Source organism: Carcharodon carcharias, chromosome 16, assembly GCF_017639515.1.
Source record: "Carcharodon carcharias isolate sCarCar2 chromosome 16, sCarCar2.pri, whole genome shotgun sequence".
Classification (NCBI taxonomy): Eukaryota; Metazoa; Chordata; class Chondrichthyes; order Lamniformes; family Lamnidae; genus Carcharodon; species Carcharodon carcharias.
The window spans coordinates 9,501,727-9,521,110 of record NC_054482.1 but is presented as its reverse complement, the minus strand read 5'-3'; the positions used below and the strand labels follow the sequence as shown (position 1 = coordinate 9,521,110).

At 44.9% G+C, this 19,384-nt stretch overlaps 1 protein-coding gene across 3 annotated transcripts in view; it reads right to left on the bottom strand.

The window, feature by feature from the left end:
* cdc14ab (cell division cycle 14Ab) overlaps positions 1 to 13,245 on the bottom strand; it is a 242,079-nt gene extending 228,834 nt beyond the window's left edge. The window contains exon 1 of one of the 3 annotated variants that reach the window (XM_041207693.1): positions 13,008 to 13,245. In XM_041207693.1, coding sequence (XP_041063627.1) covers positions 13,008 to 13,107 — 100 coding nt within the window. In that variant the 5' untranslated portion in view covers positions 13,108 to 13,245. The remainder of the gene's footprint in view (positions 1 to 13,007) is intronic. The other 2 variants (XM_041207689.1, XM_041207691.1) reach the window with 2 other exon arrangements.
* Between the last annotated feature and the right edge of the window lie 6,139 nt (positions 13,246 to 19,384).

The window sequence follows — 19,384 nt, the reverse complement described above, 5'->3', positions numbered from 1 at the left end:
GGTGTTCCTTCACCAAATGGACTGCAGCAGTTCAAGAAGGCACTTCACATTTTCTCAAGGGAGATTAAAAATACGCAATAATGCTCGCCTTGCTGGTGAAGCCCATAAATGAGAGAAAAAAATAAAGGCAGATTTTCGAGTGTCTGCAATATATATTCCACATTTAGCAGATTATTTTCACGAGTCTCTAACTGGATAAGAAAATCTATGACTTTGAAATCCTGCAGTAAAGATAAAATGTTGGCTTTGTAGCTCTTTATAGGAAATAATTCCTTGCTTGGATAGAGCTCTATAGATACCTGAACCAAGTGGCTTTATTCAGATAACATCCTTGCCAGGATATTCAATCATGTGATCCATTCAAGTTGAAACTGATCTGGGCCTCCCCTGGCATCTATGCATTTTCATTTTGAGCATGTAGGAATATTGGATGGTAATCAGGGTGCACAGCTGTGACTAAGTTTCCCTTCCATATCCTAGGATATTCAGGCTAATTGTGACCTTATCTCTGTCCCACTTATAAAAAAACAAAATTCTATCATCAATTGCCTAAAAGATTTCACAAAAAACCCTTCAAATGTTTGGCATTAACTTCAGCAGCCTTTAACTGATCTATTATTTTGTTGCCCAGATCATAGACAATTTCTGGAATACTAATTCTCACTGGAGGAAAATTTCACAATCAGATTATAAATATTATTGTACAGTTGTACACTTTTTTAACATTTAGCTTGAATTTTTAAGGGTATGTTGCTATCACAAATACTAGCTCTGCATTAGATATTCCCTCAGGTTCAGCAGCACTGGTCATGCATGTAAGTGGACCTGGCATCCTTTGCACTCAAGAGTTAGCCTGCTCTGCCCAATATTTATTAGCACAGCAGTATAACCCAAAAGTATAACAATGAAATCCCTTGTGATACAAATACAAATGATGATCCACACACATATGTTTCTCTATTTCTCTGCAAGATGAAACTGATGAAAATTTGTGGCCAGATAAGGTCAATGTAAAGCGAAGCACCTGATTAATATTGTAGGATACATATGCTGGAACAAAGCAGTAATTTCAGATGTCACAATAATTTTGGAAGCTTATCTTGAGGTCAAACATGACACTAAGCTTGCAAACAGCCTGGTTTAACTTCAGAGAGTTGCCAACAAGAGGGATGGAGTTTGTAACAATGAAAGAGTGTGTAGTAGAGACCAAAGATTTTGGTATTCCCGAAGTTTAATTGGAGGAAATTTCTGCTCATCCAGTACTGGATAAGCACCAATATAATTAAGCAACAGTAGAGAAGTCAAGAGACGTTGTGACGAGATAGAGCTGGGTGACGTGAACCTACATGTTAAAACTAACGCTGTTTTCAGATAATCTTGCTGAGGGGCAGCCTGTAGATGAAAAATAGGAGGGGACCAGGAGATCACTAGAAGTAACAGCATGGGAGCAGGAAGAGAAGCCATTGAAAGCAATTCTCCACCTGCAATTAGATAGATAAGAATGGAACCAAGTGAGTGCAGTCCCATCCCACTAGATGACAGTGGAGAGACTTGGAGGAGGATGATGTGGTTAACTGTGTCAAAAGCTGCATGTAGATTGTGTCACGACGGGTTCCTAGGCGAGATTCCTACAATTTGTTATGCTCTCAGGCGAGGAGAGATGAACTCACCTCCTGGCTTCCCAAAGCCTGTCCACCAGCTACAAGGCACAAGTCAGGAATGTGATGGAATACTCCCCACTTGCCTGGATGAGTGCAGCTCCCAAAACACTTAATAAGCTTGATACCATTCAGGACAAAGCAGCCCGCTTGATTGGCACCACATCTACAAACATTTACTCCCTCCACCACTGACACACAATTGCAGCAGTGTGTACCATCTACAGGATGCACTGCAGGAATTCACCAAGGCTCCTTAGACAGCACCTTCCAAAACCACAACCACTACCATCTAGAAGGACAAGGGCAGCAGATACATGGGAACACCACCACTTGGAAGTTCCCCTCCAAGTCATTCACCATCCTGACTTGGAAACATATCACCGTTCCTTCACTGTCGTTGGGTCAAAATCCTGGAACACATTCCCAACAGCACTGTGGGTGTACCTACACCACATGGACTGAAGCGGTTCAAGAAGGCACCTCATCACCACCTCAAGGGCAATGAGGGATGGCAATAATTGCTGGCCCAGCCAATGAAGACTACATCCCATGTATGGATAATAAAAAAAAGCAAACAGATCTGGGCAAAACCCCACATCCTGTAAATGAATAAAAAAAACTGGCTCCCTTTCTTTATTCAGCGCCCTCAATTGGTCGCAACAGGGTTAATTTAAAAAAGATCCTTTCCTTAGTGGATATCTTTTCCCAGTCCAAACGTATTTATGTTTTAAAAGCAGTCAATTTAACCAGGTTATCTTGAACCAAAGAAAGAGTGCATTTATTAGTTATGAAACACAAGAAAAAATAATAAAGACAAAACACAAACTGACGCAAATTAGAAACGAGTCTAAAAATAAAAGTTAAAAAGATATAAGAATCAGTCCTTTGGCTTGTCCGTGAAGAGTAGATGGTGAAACCTTGCGGCCATTAAGTTGATTCTGATAGCACTGACCATAGCAGTTGAGCAGTTGGTTTGGAGATTCTTGATTCTGCAGGTTAGCTGAAAGGAGTTTTCCTGTTTCCTTTTCGACTGTGGCTTTGCTGACTTGTGACTTGCTTCCAGCAATCAGAGCAAGAGGACTTTTTTACCTGCAAGCGCAGGAATGCCCAATTGATGTTCTTCAGCTGTGACCTTCACAGAGCATACACACCAGAATATAGAACACCAGACTAGCAAACAGATCTAAGGGGACAGTTGGCTTTTTTAAACCCCTTTCCTTGTATATTCCTGGAAGGGAACAAACAACAATGTCTTTCGCTCAGATCTGTTTGCTTTTTTTATTATTCATACACAGGATGTGGTCTTAATTGGCTGGGCCAGCATTTATTGCCCATCCCTTATTGCCCTTGGGAAGGTGGTGGTGAGGTGCCTTCTTGAACCACTGCAGTCCATGTGGTGTAGCTAAACCCACAGTGCTGTTAGGAAGCGAGTTCCAGGATTTTGACCCAGCGACAGTGAAGGAATAGCGATATATTACCAAGTCAGGATAGTGAGTGACTTGGAGGGGAACTTCCAGGTGGTGGTGTTCCTATATATCTGCTGCCCTTGTCCTTCTGGATGGTAGTGGTCATGGGTTTGGAAGGTGCTGTCTAAGGAGCGTTGGTGAATTCTGGCTGTGCAGGCTACTGTGCGTCGGTGGTGGAGGGAGTGAGTGTTTGTGGATGTGGTGACAATCAAGTGGGCTGCTTTGTTCTGGATGGTGTCAAGCTTCTTGAGTCTTGAGGGAGCTGCACAACTTAACTCAGTTCATGATCACAGTCTGGGATATAACTCAACAGGAGGTGGTTTCGGCTGAGACAGTAATCATTTCCCATTATCTTCACAACCACAGGAGATTACAGTTCGGATAAAAATAAAATACTGCAGATGCTGGAAATCTGAAACAAAAACAAAAATAGCTGGAAAAACTCAGCAGGTCTGACAGCATCTGCAGAGAGGACCACAGTTGACGTTTCAAGTCCAAATGACTCTTCATCAGAACAGATTTCAGTTTGCTTGTATCTTTTCCTTTGAAGTGCCTTTGTCCGAAGTAGGATGTGTCACACCGTATAGATACGACATTCCATTCTCTCTAGTTGATCAAGTAATCCACATAGGAATTTTCCAACAATTGGTTATCTTACAGTGTCAGCCAGCTTTTTACTTGTAGGTCCTTTTTAAAAAAACCCGTCTTACTTAAAAGTTCAATTCGGGAATAGGATCCTTAGACACGGCACTTTCCCACATGATGAATGAAATTAGATTCATTCTCATTTCATTACAAAAGGTGAAATAAATTAAATATAAAACAACAGGCACACTCACAAGCACATTGATTCTTCTAGTCTTGGTCAATATTATCTATTCCATTCTAACCATGTCTCATTAAGTTCTGGATAGGGCGTCTGCAATCACATTTGATTTCCCAGCAATGTGGGTGAGTTTTAGGTGTTACGGTTGGAGGAGCAAACTCCAACGGAATAACCTGGCAATGTATCTTAAGTTTTCCCACAAAAGTAAGCGGGTTGTGGTCAGTATAGACTGTAGTCTCTCTCTATCCATTCTGGAAATATATACTAAAGTGTTTGAGAGCCAGTAACAAACCAAGGGTTTCCTTCTCCAGTGTGGAGTATTGTTTTTGATACTTGTTTAGTTTTTAGGAGAAGTACCCAATTGGTCTCTCTATCCCTGGTTTGTCTTCCCAGAGGAGGACAGTTTGTACCCCGATGTCACTCGCATCGATGGCTACTTTAAATGCTTGGTTCAAGTTGGGAGCTGCAAGATCAGGCTCGGCTATTAAAGTGGCCATCGTCCTTTCGAAAGCTGGCTGGCATTTCTCAGTCCATACTGCCTTTGCTTTTTTCTGTACTGGTCTGTCAGCGGGCCGGCTACTGTGCTGAAGTTTGGGACAAACTTGCAAAAGAACCCACACATACCCAAGAACCTCATCAGCTGAATCTTCCAGTTGGTGTTTGGGGCAGAGTGGCGGGGGGGGGTTGGTGGGGGGGGAATGTTGCGGGCCCAACACCCTGAGGCGTGAAATGATGCGCCATGACATCGGGTGTGCTTCCCAATGTCATCTCGATATTTTGTTTGGCGGGCGCGCGTTGGAGTTGGCTGCGTGCCCGCCGAAATATCAACGGCCTGTTAAGGCCATTAAGAACGCAATTAAACTAGTTAAGAACGCTGCCCGTCCAACCTTAAGGTTGGAGGGCAGTCGAAAAGCCCAAGTGGCCTTTAATTTTTTCAGGAAGCCTCATGAGGGTGAGGTTTCCTGCAGTTTTTGTAAAATCACTAAAAAAATTTCCCCAGCTTTACAAACATGTCCCAACTCATGACATTGTCACATGAGGGGACATGTTTAAATAAATTTTAACATCATTCATTACTTTTTTATTGTCTATTCAATCTTGCCTCAGGGAGATTGCTGTGCTCTTTCACGGACATGTGCATAAGAGCGCAGGCCCTGACTCCCCCCATCCCCCCATCCGCACAGGTAGCGCTGAGCGCTACTGGCTTAACTGGCCCACCTGCGTAAAATGACAACACATAGTTGATCGTGGGTGGCGATTGGCTCCTCGTCCGCCCCCACCTGCTCCCACCCAGCCCACCCACCATAGGAAAAATTCTCCCCCATGATTTCCCATTTTGTTGTGGGAATGGGGAACTGTGCTACAGCTTGTACCTTTGCAGCCCTGGGCAGTACTTGTCCTTGACCCAATACTTGTCCTAAATAGGTTTCTTGAGCCTTAGCGAACTCGCTCTTTGCGAGATTGACCACTAGGTCAGCTGACTGTACTTTCCGGATGGGGGCTTCCAGTTGCTCTAAGTGAGTTTCCCAGTTGTCACTGTACACTAGGAGGTCGTCTAGGTACACTACACAATTGGATAAGCCCATCACCAACTGGTTCATCAGCCTTTGAAAAGCTGGGGCATTTCGGAGTCCAAATGGCATGATCGACACTGATGTAACCCATCCAGAGTTACGAAGGCAAAGATTTCCTTCACGTGGGCAGTCAAGGGAACCTGGCAATATCCCTTGAGTAAATCTATCTTTGTAACGTAGGCTGCTTTACCTACTCTACCTGTGCAGTCTTCCAGCCAGGGTATCGGGTGGGAGTCAGCTCTGGTCGCTGCATTAACTTTTCCGAAGTCCATGCAGAGCCTGGTGGAGCCATCAAGCTTGGACACGAGGATGAACAAAACTGGGGATGTTCAGTAACTGCTGCTAGGCTCTATCAGTTGGTGCTCCAGGGTGTAGTTAATCTCCTCCTGAACCTGGGCCAGCTTTTCTGGGCGTAGACGATAGGGATGTTGCCTTATGGAAGGGGCTTCGCCCACATCCACATCATGTAGAGCTAAAGTGGTGCAGTCTAGCTTGTCCCTGCATAAGCCTTTAAATTTAGTGAGCAGCCTCATCAAGTCTGCTCGGTGTTCTGCACTTAGGTGGGTGAATAGGGAGTCTAAGTTCGCTAGTATCTCTGTGTTGGTTAGCCAGCTAGTGAGGTTCAATGGCCTCACCCATATCTCCAATTCAACTCCACTGTTACCTTCATCCTCTAGGTCGGTGGCAATGGGACAGACTGTTACCTGCTTGTCCCCCCTTCCAATGTGATATTGCTTTATCATGTTGACATGACACACCCTTTGCTTATTCCCCTGATCCGGGGTCTCAGTTAGTTTACTTCCCCAAGCTTCTTTGCTACTCTGTATGGGCCACTATATCAGGCTTTTAAGGGTTCACCTGGTATTGGTAGGAGTGCTAACACATAGTCTCCTGGCTGAAATGTTCAGGCCCTGGCATGTTTGTCTGCCTGTTTTTTCATAGCTGTCTGGGAAATTTTCCAGTGTTCTCGGGCCACATCACAGGCTCTCGTGAGTTAGTCCTGGAACACTGTTACGAAGGCTTTCTCCTTCTGTTCTAAAAACCTCTCCTTGATTAGTTTGAGGCCCTCGCACTTGGTGCCTGTAAACTAATTAAAACAGAATAAAGCCTAATCCCTTATCCCAGTCATAGGGGTACTCGTGGAAGTATGCCCTGATTATTAATTTTAAGGTCTGATGGTACTGTTCCAGCACCCTCTGCGACTGCGGGTGATACACTGAAGACTTCAACTGGGTCACGTCCAGATTATCCATGACTTCCTGGAATATTTTGGATATGAAATTTGAGCCCTGATCTGACTGGATCTCAGTGGGAAGGCCATACCTGGTAAAGAATCGGGTCAATTCCCCCACCACTGTTTTGGCAGATATGGTTCTCAGGGGAACAGCCTCTGGGAAAAGGGTTGCCACGTCCATGAAGGTAAGGATATACTGGTGGCCCCCTTTTGTTTTGGGCAGTGCCCCCCCCCCCCCCCCCACCCGGTGCACTAACACCTTGCTGAATGGTTCCCCAAAAACAGACACAGGAATCATAAGTGCAGGTCTTATTACAGGTGGGGGGTGGGGGGGTTTTCCCACAACCTGGCAGATGTGGCAGGTTCTGCAAAACCTTACTACATCCCTGTGGAGGTGTGGTCAGTAAAAATGCTGACTGATGCGGGCTTGGGTTTTGCGTATACTGACACACCAAGCCATCCGAATTTTGTGAGCTGTCTGCAATATTTCCCTATGGTATCTCAGCGGCGCCTCTACCTAGTGGATCACTCACTGTCCGCTCCCCAGTTGCAGGTCTGTGAGGAGGTCTCCATTTCCTCATCAGCAGCTTATTTTTAATGTAGTAGCATTCAGGGACTGCTTCTCAGCTTCAGTGTGGACAGTCTGAGCTAATATTTTTAACAGTGGGTCAGCTTGCTGGGCCGCTACCAAAGAAGCTCTATTTATTGCCTCCTTAGGGACTTCTAGACTCCGGAAAAAAGTTTCAGACAACCAGACCGGACGGTTTGCAGTGCCGCTTCAGCCTCCTCTGACATAACTTGTCTGGCCTTAGACTGTGTAATCACAAAGTCAGAGAAAAACCCAGGCACTTTCTCCTGCAACTGTTCTGTCTCCCTGACCTGCACTGGGCTTCCCTGAGACCACTAGGGATGCTATTACCTTTGATCCCTTCACGTCATTGCCGAGATACAGGTCGACCCCGTCCACAGGCAAACTAGGGACGACTCCCACGGTTACTGGTCCTGACACAAGGCCACACTCCAGGTCCACCCGGTATAAGGGGATGGGCATGAATCCTCCTTCAAACCCCTTAACCAACACCTTGGCACTTACTGTGCTCTCTGGTAGGAAGGTCATGCCTTTTCCCAGCAGTGGAGTTTGGCTGGCACATGTGTCCGTCCCTCAGTACTATTACAGGCTTACTTGCTTCATCCTGGGGAAATGTAGCCGCCCTTCCTTCAGATACAAAAACCCTTGTAACTCTCAGGGATTTTTATAAGATCATCCGCACTCTCAGGAGTGCCTCTACAGGGATTCGCAGCTGCAGTCAGAGCCGTTGCCTGGTCTGGCACGCTCTCTGACTGACTCCCATTCTCTGTATGCGGGTATATGTATAAATCCCACTGGTTTTTCCTGTAACCTCCAGCAATTTTCCCAGAGGTCCCCAACCTTGCGGCAGTTAAAACACATGGGCTTCTTGGCCTCGCTTTTCATCTCAGCGCCACCCTTTCTGGCCTGAGGAGGGTCACCAGCATTTCCCTCTCTTCCATGGGTGCTCAGTTTCCTATCACTCTCTCCACCCCTATCCTTTCCAGTTGGTTGGGGTGACTAAGGGAGGGTCTCTTCTGGAACAAGGGTTTGTGGATCAGCTCATAATTATCAGCCAGTGTGGCTGCTTGCCTAGCCCCTGTTACCTCCATGTGTGTTCTTATTGAGAAGGGTATGGAGTTTTTAACCTCTTCAAGGAGAATTATTTCATGGAGGTTTTCGGAAGTGGCTTCACTCACTGGCCAAAAGCAAGTTGTTTAAGCCTTTCAATTTCCAGGTACATCTGGTCAGGCCGTTTCCTGAGGGGACAGAATTTCTCAAGGTATGCCTCTGTCGCTAACTGATATGCACTCAAAATATCCCTTTTGGCTGCTTCATAGTCAGTGGCACTTTCCTCAGGCAAGAGGGAGTAAACCTCATGAGCTATACCTGAAAGTTTACTTTGCAGAAATAAGGACCAATATTGGGCTGGCCACTTTAACTACTGTGCTGACCACCTGAAAGAGATAAAGAAGGCTTCCACCTCTGCTTCAACAAATTTAAGGATTAAATGAGGAAACCGGACTGCCTCAACCTTAAGTCTGAGCTAGTGGTGTCTTCAAGGGACACAGTAGAATTCCTGCCCCTCAACTTAAGCTGTTTATTTAAAATCCCTTTCTCTCTCTGTCCTGAAATTCTCTCTCTTCTCTCTATGTCCTTTCCTGTCTTTCCCTTTCCCTTTCCTGAAATTCTAGTTCCTGCTGCTCTAAGTTTAATCTCTCTACCGCAAACTCTATCCATTTCATCGTCCTCAATTTCCACCTGTAGGCCATTAGCCACCCCTTTTAAAATCTCGTGTTTTCTAGCTTTCGGGTGACTTCCAATCCTAAGTGCCTCGTTAAATCTTTTAACAGTTTGTGGGATGGAACCTTTGTGTCCTCAAAAGTAACTTCCCCTAATTCTCCTAGAAAAGTATTGGCATCAAATGTGGACATTTTTACACTTTAATACTGCAGACTCAAGAAAGCCTTTTTGCAGTTTTTAAAATTGGTTTTGAAAGAATAATTTACTTTCCCCACTCTAATTCATTTGTTTCATCTGTAGGAACAATTCTGGCACCAAACCCTCAATTTGTTATGACCGGTCCCCGGGCAAGATTCCCCCAATTTGTTATGATGCCAGGTGAGGAGGGATGAACTGGCTCCCTTTCTTTATTCAATCCCCTCAGTTGGTTGCAACAAGGTTAATTTAAAAAAGAATCCATTCCCTTGTGGATACCTTTTCTCAGTCCAAATGTATTTATGGTTTTAAAAAGAGCCAATTTAACCAGGCTGTTTTGAGTCAAAGAAAGAGTGAGTTTATTAGTTACTAAGCACAAGAAAAAATAATAAAAATGCAACATACATACGCACAGATTAGAAATGAGAAATTGAGACCAAAAATAAAAGTTAAAAGGATATGCAAAACAGTCCTTTGGCTTGTCCATGAGGTGTAGATGGTGAAACATTGTGGCCGCTAAATTGGGGTGATTCCGGTTGCATTGACTTTGGCATTTGAGCAGTTGGTTTGGAGATTCTTGGTTCTTTAGGTTAGCTGAAAGAAGTTTTCCTGTTCCTTTTCAACTGTGGGTTTGCTGTCTTGTGACTTGCTTCCAGCAATCAGAGAGAGAGAGAGAGAGGACTTTTTTTTATCTGCAAGCACAGGGATGCCCAATTGGTGTTCTTCAGCTGTGACCTTCACAGCGCACACATGCACAGTAGAATAGAACACCAGACTAGCATGCAGAACTAAGGTTGCAGTTGGCTTTTTTAAAACCCTTTCCTTGTGTATCCCTGGAAAGGAAAAAACAACCATGTCTTTCGCCCAGATCTGCTTTCTTTTTAACTCAGTTCATGTTCACAGTCTGGGATATAACTCAACAGGAGTGGTTTCGGCTGAGATGGTAATGATTTTCCATTATCTCCACAATCACAGGAGATTACATTTCAGTTTGCTTGTATCTTTTCCTTTGAAGTGCCTCTGTGTGAAGTAGGCCATGTCACACACCTTTTAAATACAACATTTTGTTCTTTCTGAACTAGTTGGTCAAGTAATCCACATAGGACTTTTCCAGCAAGTGGTTACCTTACAAGTTAAAAGCTAGCTTGAGACTATATGTCCTTTTTCAAAAAACACATCTTACTTAAAAGTTCAAAGAGTTCATAAGTAATTTGGGGATAGGATCCATAGTCACGACGACTGAGAATGACGAGCAGTGATGGTTTACCTTTGTCACAGTCATATAGTATATTATTTGTGTCTTTGATAAGAGCATTTTTGGAGTGTGATGGGGCAGAAGTCAGATTGAAGGGATTCAAATAGTTCTGTGAAAGGTAAGCATGGATCTGGAAGGTGACAATGTTTTCAAGGACTTTGAACAGGATAGCGAGTTTGGAGATGGGGGTGGTGGTTTGCAACCATAGTGAGATCAAGGCCTTTTTTTGAGGAGAAGGGTGCTGACAACAGGTTTAAAGGAGAGAGGAACAACACCTGGAGAGAGAGACAGAACTGTTAACTGATGTTGCTAACTTGGGGACGAGGAAGGGAGATTGGTTAGTTAGTGGTATAATGAGAACAAGGTAAAGGGAACAGGAGGTGGGTGTCATGGTGAAGGTGAACTTAGAAAGGCCATAAGGGGAGATAGGCGCAAAACTGGAGAAAGATGCAAATTTGAGTCTAAGACAGGGGAAAATGTTAGGAAAGTCTGGCTTGGTGGGCTAGCGCTTGGAGAAAGGTGGTAGAGGCTGTTGACCAAATTGTCTCCATCCTCATGACAAAGAAGTTCATGAACTCCTTGCACTTATTGTTGGAGATGAGGTGGAGGGGTTAGGGCAGAGGGATTTAAGAAGACAGTTAACAATAAAGAAAAGATGAGAGCAGGACGCAATAGTGTTTTATGTGGTCCAGTCAGATCTGGTGATGAATGGGTAAAATAATTGTGTGCCATATCCATTCATGTCTGTGGTCCTTGGACTTAAGGAAGTGGATGTGAGGGCCGTTACAGAGAACGGTCAGGCTGAGAGAGAGTAATGTTTAATGGGGACTAGGCCATTAAGGGTGTAGGTGAGAGTGCTGTTGAGCAAATCAGAAGCTACAGAAATGTTGGGGCAAATGGAGGGCCAAAGGCTAGGCAGTTGGGATTTTCAAAGTGCAGTTGTAAGTAAATTGGGGGTATTTTTATGCAAATGGGGGTTGGGCTGGAGTGCGGAAAGGGTATATAGGTGGAGAGCAATACAAGGAAGTGATTAGAGATGGCCTTACTTTTGATTGACACGATGAGAGTATTGAGACTAAGTGGCCACGTCAAGGGGTGGCTATGAATATGGGTTGGGAGTTTACATGGGAGGGAGAGATTAAGAGACCATACTCAGAGGAGAGAGAGAGCATGATAAATTGAGATGAAGGTTGAAAACGCAGAGGCTGAGGTAGGAAGGCAGTGATGCTATCACGGTGAGAATTTATTTTACATGGGTGGGCGGCAGAGAAGGAGGATTTAAAATGAAAAGGTGAGTGGCAAGATGCCCAAAAGGAGGAGAAAGTACTATATTATGAATCTGGGCTATGATAGATACAGTTAATAATGTATTTTTATACATTTTGCTGTAATAAAGTTACAATATGAGCACCAACATGATTCAAAGAGAGAAGCACCAACCGCTACAAGTAGTAATTTCTCATCACCTGCGCTTGGCACCATAGGCAAATCACCCCTATGTGGGGTAAATCCCGATTTTAAAAAACACAAGCTCTGGAAACGTTAACTCTGTTTCTTGCTCCATAGAAGCTGCCAGACCTGAGCTTTTCCAGCATTTTCTATTTTTATTTCAGATTTCCAGCATCCGCGGTATTTCGCTTTTATGGAAATAAAAACAAGCCCCTTGGTTTTCTCAAGCAGTTTTAAAAGCGTTATCCACCATTGGTTTAAAATGTTAACTTAAACGGTGTAGGCACTCCCATCCGTACTCGATAAATATTTAAATGTTAACTTGGGGCGGAGACTTTCATTTGGAAGATGATATAAATAAGGTAACCGGCCTGGCTTTTAACTTACTTAAATGACCTCATTCACACACCAATAGTAGCCTCCGCTTGTCAGGCGGCGACCATGACAATAACACTGGTCTAGATACAGAATGACTAGTGTCGTCAATGGAAGGTTGCTGACGTCCTGTCTCTTATCATTCCATACAATTCCCGTAATACACTTCTCCCCGGCCCCCTCCCAGTTTGAAGGGGGAACGTTCGTTCACAAGTCCCATCGCACGCACGATAAACAGATGTCAAGATTCTCTACGGTAAGTATCCATGAAAGACGTTGGACATTAATGTACTCGCAACTGTGTCATTTGTGCACCGTTTCATAACAGATACTTGGCAAATGAAGGGCTAATCTTTCACCCCGTATGTTACATGTTTAGAGTTATAGTTATCTGTAGTGACAACCTCGACCCCTACCCTTTTCAGATTGATTTATTTCTTAAACAAGTATTTACACGTATTTGGGTTCACATCTCGTGGATCCCTAGTAAACATAGCATTGGTATATTCGAATTTAACCTTACCCAAAAAATAGATACATATTTTGGTATCGTAATTTAAAAAAAGCAAAACTTGCACAAGTGTACACGTCCCCATTGAATTTCAAACTTCCATTACACATCCAAGTGGGCAAAGCCTTCCCAGCGCCTCAGTATACCTACCCCCAATATCAACAAACCACACACGGTCTATCGCGGATCGATTGCACTGTTCGGGACTCCACATTTCAGGACGGTTCTTCCAATTGGAAGGGCTTGTCATCCCTTCGTAGGCTTCGGTATGGGAGAAGTCAAGTGAACATGCTGCTTTGGATTCCGGTAGGAGAGAGGGGGGACAGGTTTGGGTAGCTGTCAGCTTGCAGTTGGCGTGAGTTTCAGCACCAGCTGGGGCTTTGTGACGTCTCCACGCCTGTAACCACGTACCTTGAAACTAACAAATGAGTAGCCACTGACCGCTCCCCATCCCGCCCCTGCCCCCACCCCCCCCCCCCCCCCCCCCGCCTACCCCGCCCCCGCGCCCTCGGGCTTGTGAATACAGCAGAGCAGGGCCATTCACCCCCTGACATAATGGCATTCCACCACTTCTTTGCTGTGGCGAATTAAACGACTGCATTCTAAAAGAAAACACTGAAGTAAGGAGCCTAAAGGCTTGGGTAAAATAAAAAGTTTTTTTTTAAGATACGGTTAGGAAAGAGGAATCAGTCACAACTAAGTGCGGCTTCATGACAAGTAAACAGGTCATCCAGTCCCTGAAATCCAAGCTCACTGCAAATGATACTCGTCGGAACATAGGTACAGTGTCTCATGCTCCATCACACCAATCAAAAGAGGCACAGCATGACAAATCTATAAATAGACTCGATCATCAATAACTTATCCTGTACTAGTCTTTGTGCAAAAGAGACAAATTAATGATATAAAACAAAAACAGAATTACCTGGAAAAACTCAGCAGTTCTGGCAGCAAGAAAAGAGTTGACGTTTCGAGTCCTCATGACCCTTCAACAGAACTGAGTGGATATAAGAAGGGTGAAATATAAGCTGGTTTAAGGTGGGGGGTGGGAGAAGTGGGGGGGTGGTGTGGTTGTAGGGACAAGCAAGCAGTGATAGGAGCAGATAATCAAAAGATATCACAGACAAAAGAACACAGAGGTGTTGAAGGTGGTGATATTATCGAAACGAATGTGCCAATTAAGAATGAATGGTAGGGCACTCAAGGTACAGCTCTAGTGGGGGTGGGGTGGAAAGACTAGCAGGGCATAAAAGATTTAAAAATAATGGAAATAGGTGGGAAAAGAAAAATCTATATAAATTATTGGAAAAAAACAAAAGGAAGGGGGAAGAAACAGATAGGGGGTGGGGATGGAGGAGGGAGTTCAAGATCTAAAGTTGTTGAATTCAATATTCAGTCTGGAAGGCTGTAAAGTGCCTAGTCGGAAGATGAGGTGCTGTTCCTCCAATTTGTGTTGGGCTTCGCTGGAACAATGCAGCAAGCCAAGGACAGACATGTGGGCAAGAGAGCAGGGTGGAGTGTTAAAATGGCAAGCAACAGGGAGGTTTGGATCATTCTTGTGGACAGACCGCAGGTGTTCTGCAAAGCAGTCGCCCAGTTTACATTTGGTCTCTCCAATGTAGAGGAGATCACATTGGGAGCAACAAAGGCAGTAGACTAAGTTGGTGGAAATGCAAGTGAAATGCTGCTTCACTTGAAAGGAGTGTTTGGGCCCTTGGACGTTGAGGAGAGAGGAAGTGATGGGGCAGGTGTTGCATCTTTTGTGTGGGCATGAGGAGGTGCCATAGGTGGGGGTTGAGGAGTAGGGGGTGATGGAGGAGTGGACCAGGGTGTCCAGGAGGGAATGATCCCTACTGAATGCCGACAAGGGGGGTGAAGGGAAGATGTGTTTTGTGGTGGCATCATGCTGGAGTTGGCGGAAATGGCAGAGGATGATCCTTTGAATGCGGAGGCTGGTGGGGTGATAAGTGAGGACAAGGGGGACCCTATCATGTTTCTGGGAGGGAGGAGAAGGCGTGAGGGCAGATGCGCAGGAGATGGGCCGGACACGGTTGAGGGTTCTGTCAACGAGCGTGGGTGAAAAACCTCGGTCAAAGAAGAAGGAGGACATGTCAGAGGAACTGTTTTTGAAGGTAGCATCATCGGAACAGATGCGACGGAGGTGAAGGAGCTGAGAGAATGGGATGGAGTCCTTACTGGAAGCGGGGTGTGAGGAGCTGTAGTCGAGGTAGCTGTGGGAGTCGGTAGGCTTGTAATGGATATTGGTGAACCGTCTATCACCAGAGATTGAGACAGCGAGGTCAAGGAAGGGAAGGGAAGTGTCAGAGATGGACCATGTGAAAATGATGGAAGGATGGAGATTGGAAGCAAAATTAATAAATTTTTCCAAGTCCCGACGGGAGCATGAAGCAGCACCGAAGTAATCATCGATGTACTGGAGAAAGAGTTGTGGAAGGGGGCCGGAGTAGGACTGCAACAAGGAATGTTCCACATACCCCATAAAGAGACAGGCATAGCTGGGGCCCATGCGGGTACCCATAGCTGCACCTTTTATTTGGAGGAATTGAGAGGAATTAAAGGAGAAATTGTTCAGTGTGAGAACAAGTTCAGCCAGACGGAGGAGAGTAGTGGTGGATGGGGATTGTTCAGGCCTCTGTTCGAGGAAGAAGCTAAGGGCCCTCAGACCATCCTGGTGGGGGATGGAGGTGTAGAGGGATTGGATGTCCATGGTGAAGATGAAACGGTTGGGGCCAGGGAACTGGAAATTGTTGATGTGACGTAAGGTGTCAGAGGAATCATGGATGTAGGTGGGAAGGGACTGGACAAGGGGAGAGAGAAGGGAGTCAAGATAATGAGAAATGAGTTCTGTGGGGCAGGAGCAGGCTGACACAACATGTCTACTGGGACAGTTCTGTTTGTGGATTTTGGGTAGGAGGTAGAAGCGAGCCGTCCAAGGTTGGGCGACTATCAGGTTGGAAGCTGTGGGAGGAAGATCCCCAGAGGAGATGAGGTCAGTGACAGTCCTGGAAACAATGGCTTGATGTTCAGTGGTGGGGTTATGGTCCAGGGAGAGGTAGGAGGAAGTGTCTGCGAGTTGACACTCAGCCTCCACGAGGTAGAGGTCAGTGCGCCAGACAACAGCACCACCCTTGTCAGCGGGTTTGATGACAATGTTGGGGTTGGACCTGAGAGAACGGAGTGCAGTAAGTTCAGAGAGAGACAGATTAGAATGGGTGAGAGGGGCAGAGAAATTGAGACGACTAATGTCACGCTGACAGTTCTCGATGAAAAGATCAAGAGAAGGCAAGAATCCAGAGGGAAGGGTCCAGGTGGAGGGAGAATATTGGAGGTGGGCAAAAGGATCTGTTGAATGGGGAGAGGACTCCTGCCCAAAGAAGTGAGCACGGAGACGAAGACGGCGGAAGAAGAGTTCAGCATCGTGCTGAGCCCGAAATTCATTGAGATGAAGGTGTAAGGATATGAAACTAATTCCTTTGCTGAGCACTAAACGTTCAGCGTTGGAGAGGGGAAGGTCAGGGGGTATAGTGAATACATGGCTGGGGCTGGGATTGGAAGATGGGGTGGGGACAGAGGGACAGGCAGGGGTGGAGGGTCCTAAATGGGTGTTGGTGTTGATGAGTTGTTGGAGCTTGCGTTCCCTAGCACTTGAAAGAGAAAAAGTTTCTTGTTGAGGCGTCAGATGAGACAAAGAATAAAATGAAACTGGGGGCATGCGCAGCTTTGAAAAAGGGTACGGCGGTGCTGCTGGAGGGAGAGGTCAAGTGTGTTCATATGGTGGTGCATGGCACTGAGTGTGGATCTCAGGATGTGACGGGAACAGCAGTCCGAGAAAGGTTTTATGTCCCAGAGATACCTGTAATCCTGGGTGGGTTCGAAACGAGAGGGGTGGAATTTCAGTTGAAATCCACGTGGGCTAAGTCGGAGATGGAGACAGTCACTGAGAAAGGAGATATGGCTGGGAAAGCGGGTTTTAGTGAACACCTTGTCAAACACCAGGAGAGAAATGGAAAGCAATGAAGGTGAACAAGGCAAAAGAAAGATACGGAAATCTTGTCGCAGAGAGGTGCAAAACTTCTTCAAGGTAGGCATTTCTTGAAGAGGCGTGGCAGTCAATTAAACACAGAGATATAAATAAATGATATAGATCAATCATATATAAGTGGCTGCAAACAACGATCACCTTTAAGTAATAGCTTGAGAAGCAGCACAAGTGAAATTGTCAAAAGTAGCGTTGCAATTATGTTACTACTCTAGCAATAGAGAGATCTATCTAATAGAGAGATCTATCTAATAGAGAGATCTATCTAACAGAGAGATCTATCTAATGATCCAGAGGCAAGACTTTATGGCAGCTGGGGAATTTAAAGTCATTTATTGAGTTAAAAGTTGGTGACCATGAAACTACTGGATTGTTGTTTTAAGAAAATCTGGTTCACTAATGTCCTTTCGGGAAGAACATTTGCTGTCCTGACTGGGCCAGGCCTAAGTGTGATTTCACACCCACAGGAATGTGGTGGTTGACTCTGAAATGGCCTAGCAAGCCACTCTGACCACTACAAAATGTAATATTAATATAATAAAACCAGATGGATCAATGCAGGCACTGGACAAAACAAAGGCACTTCGAGCTATGGTAGCCTTGCAAAATTCTCCTGGATCTGCGATAATAGTGGGAGAGCTGTCCCACAGACTAGTCCAGCAACAACCTAACAGTCATACGCCCAGAAATGTACCTTTCAGCCAATGTCCCAGACTCCTCCACCATCATCCCACAGTCTTTTCACCAGGCATTGTGGCACAGCAGTATATAGTTGGGAAAGAGTGGCCTCAGAAGTCCTCAACATTGACCCTAGACCCCATGAAGTCCCACGGTCAATTTTTTTTGTTGTGTGCAGCCAATTTGTTTAAATGGGCAACAGCTTTAAATTTCTTTATGCAGCTGCACACATGCATTAACTTAAAGGGACCAACTTGTGCATCGTCTGAGCAGGAGCTTTTGGGTTTCTGGGTGGTTGCCTAGCTTAGAGAGAACATTATTCATGACATCAGGTCAAACATAGGCAAAGAAACCTGCTGATTACCATCTACCACCTCCCCTCAGATACTAAATCAGTATCGTAATAGTACCCTCTAGTGGCCATTTGTGTATGTATATATATAAACCAAAACTGGAATAAATCAGTTCAGTTGGGTACTAGAACTCCATGTGTATGCACCAGTGTTTTTGTCCTGCCAAAGTATCACAGTCTGGCAACAGTTAGCATGATTTCTGAATCGCTGTATCTTGAAAAATTTAGTCAACATCAGCTGGAGAAATCACACAGAATTAGCAGGTTATGGAGGAGAGAAAATGCCCATAATTTGAACTGTGTCAGTTCCAGTCACATACAATGAGCAATGTCCAAAATTGCCCATCATTGTGGCGAAGGGTGAAAACCAGCTTTATGAGGAACAAACTGGTTAGCAGCAGTTAAATTGGAATGAGCTTTTTGTGTAAAAGCAAAATACACAAGACAACGTGATCGATAAGTGACTGATGCACCCAAATTGACCTCATGTTTACCAGAGCTCCGCTACTTGGACCACAATACTTTATGAATTTCCACTAGACATCCTTGTGCTTTGGATTGTATGGATCTCAACTGACCGGTCATTGACCTGCTGTTCAACAACCACATGCAGTGACTGCTCTTTCCTCCAGCCAGCGTTTTCTCTACTTACCTTCATCCGACATTCTGATGAGTGCCCTCAGGTGTTTAATGAAACTGCAAACTGATTCAAGGATACAAGGCTAACATACAGGTTCAAAGGAACACAAGACTAGTTTATTGCAGGCCTTGTCCAGTACCCAATGTTCTCAGGGAGAAAGTAGAGCAAGAACTGAAAAGGCTCGAGACTAGGGCTGAACAGAGTAATTGGGTTACTCCCCTAGTGGTAGTACCAAAGTCATATGATTATGTGGTGATTATAAGGTAACTGTAAATCAGGTACTAGAATTTAATCCACTCAACACTTTGCCAGACTTGGAGGATCTGTTCACAATGTTGTCAGGAAGCCAGATTTTTTTCAAAGTTAGATCTGACAAATGCCTACCTGCAACTTGAGTTAGACAATGAGTCTAAGTCTTTTTTTTTCTTCATTCCTTCATGGGATGTGGATGTTGCTGGGAAGATCAGCATTTGTTACCCACCCCTAATTGCTGTTTAACTGAATGGCTTCCTAGGCCATTTTAGGGGACAGGTAAGGATCAGCCACATTGCTGCCAGTCTGGAGTCACATGTAGACCAGACCAGGTAAGGATGGCAGATGGGTTTTCATGACAATTGACGATAGTTTCATGGTCACCATTACTGAGATTATCTTTCAATCCCAGATTTTAACAACTGAATTTAAATTCCACCAGCTGCCATGGTGGGATTTGAATGCATCAGCCTGGGCCTCTGGATTACTAGTCCAGTGACATTACCATTGTGTCACCGTCTCCCCTAATATTTGACTTTTAATAC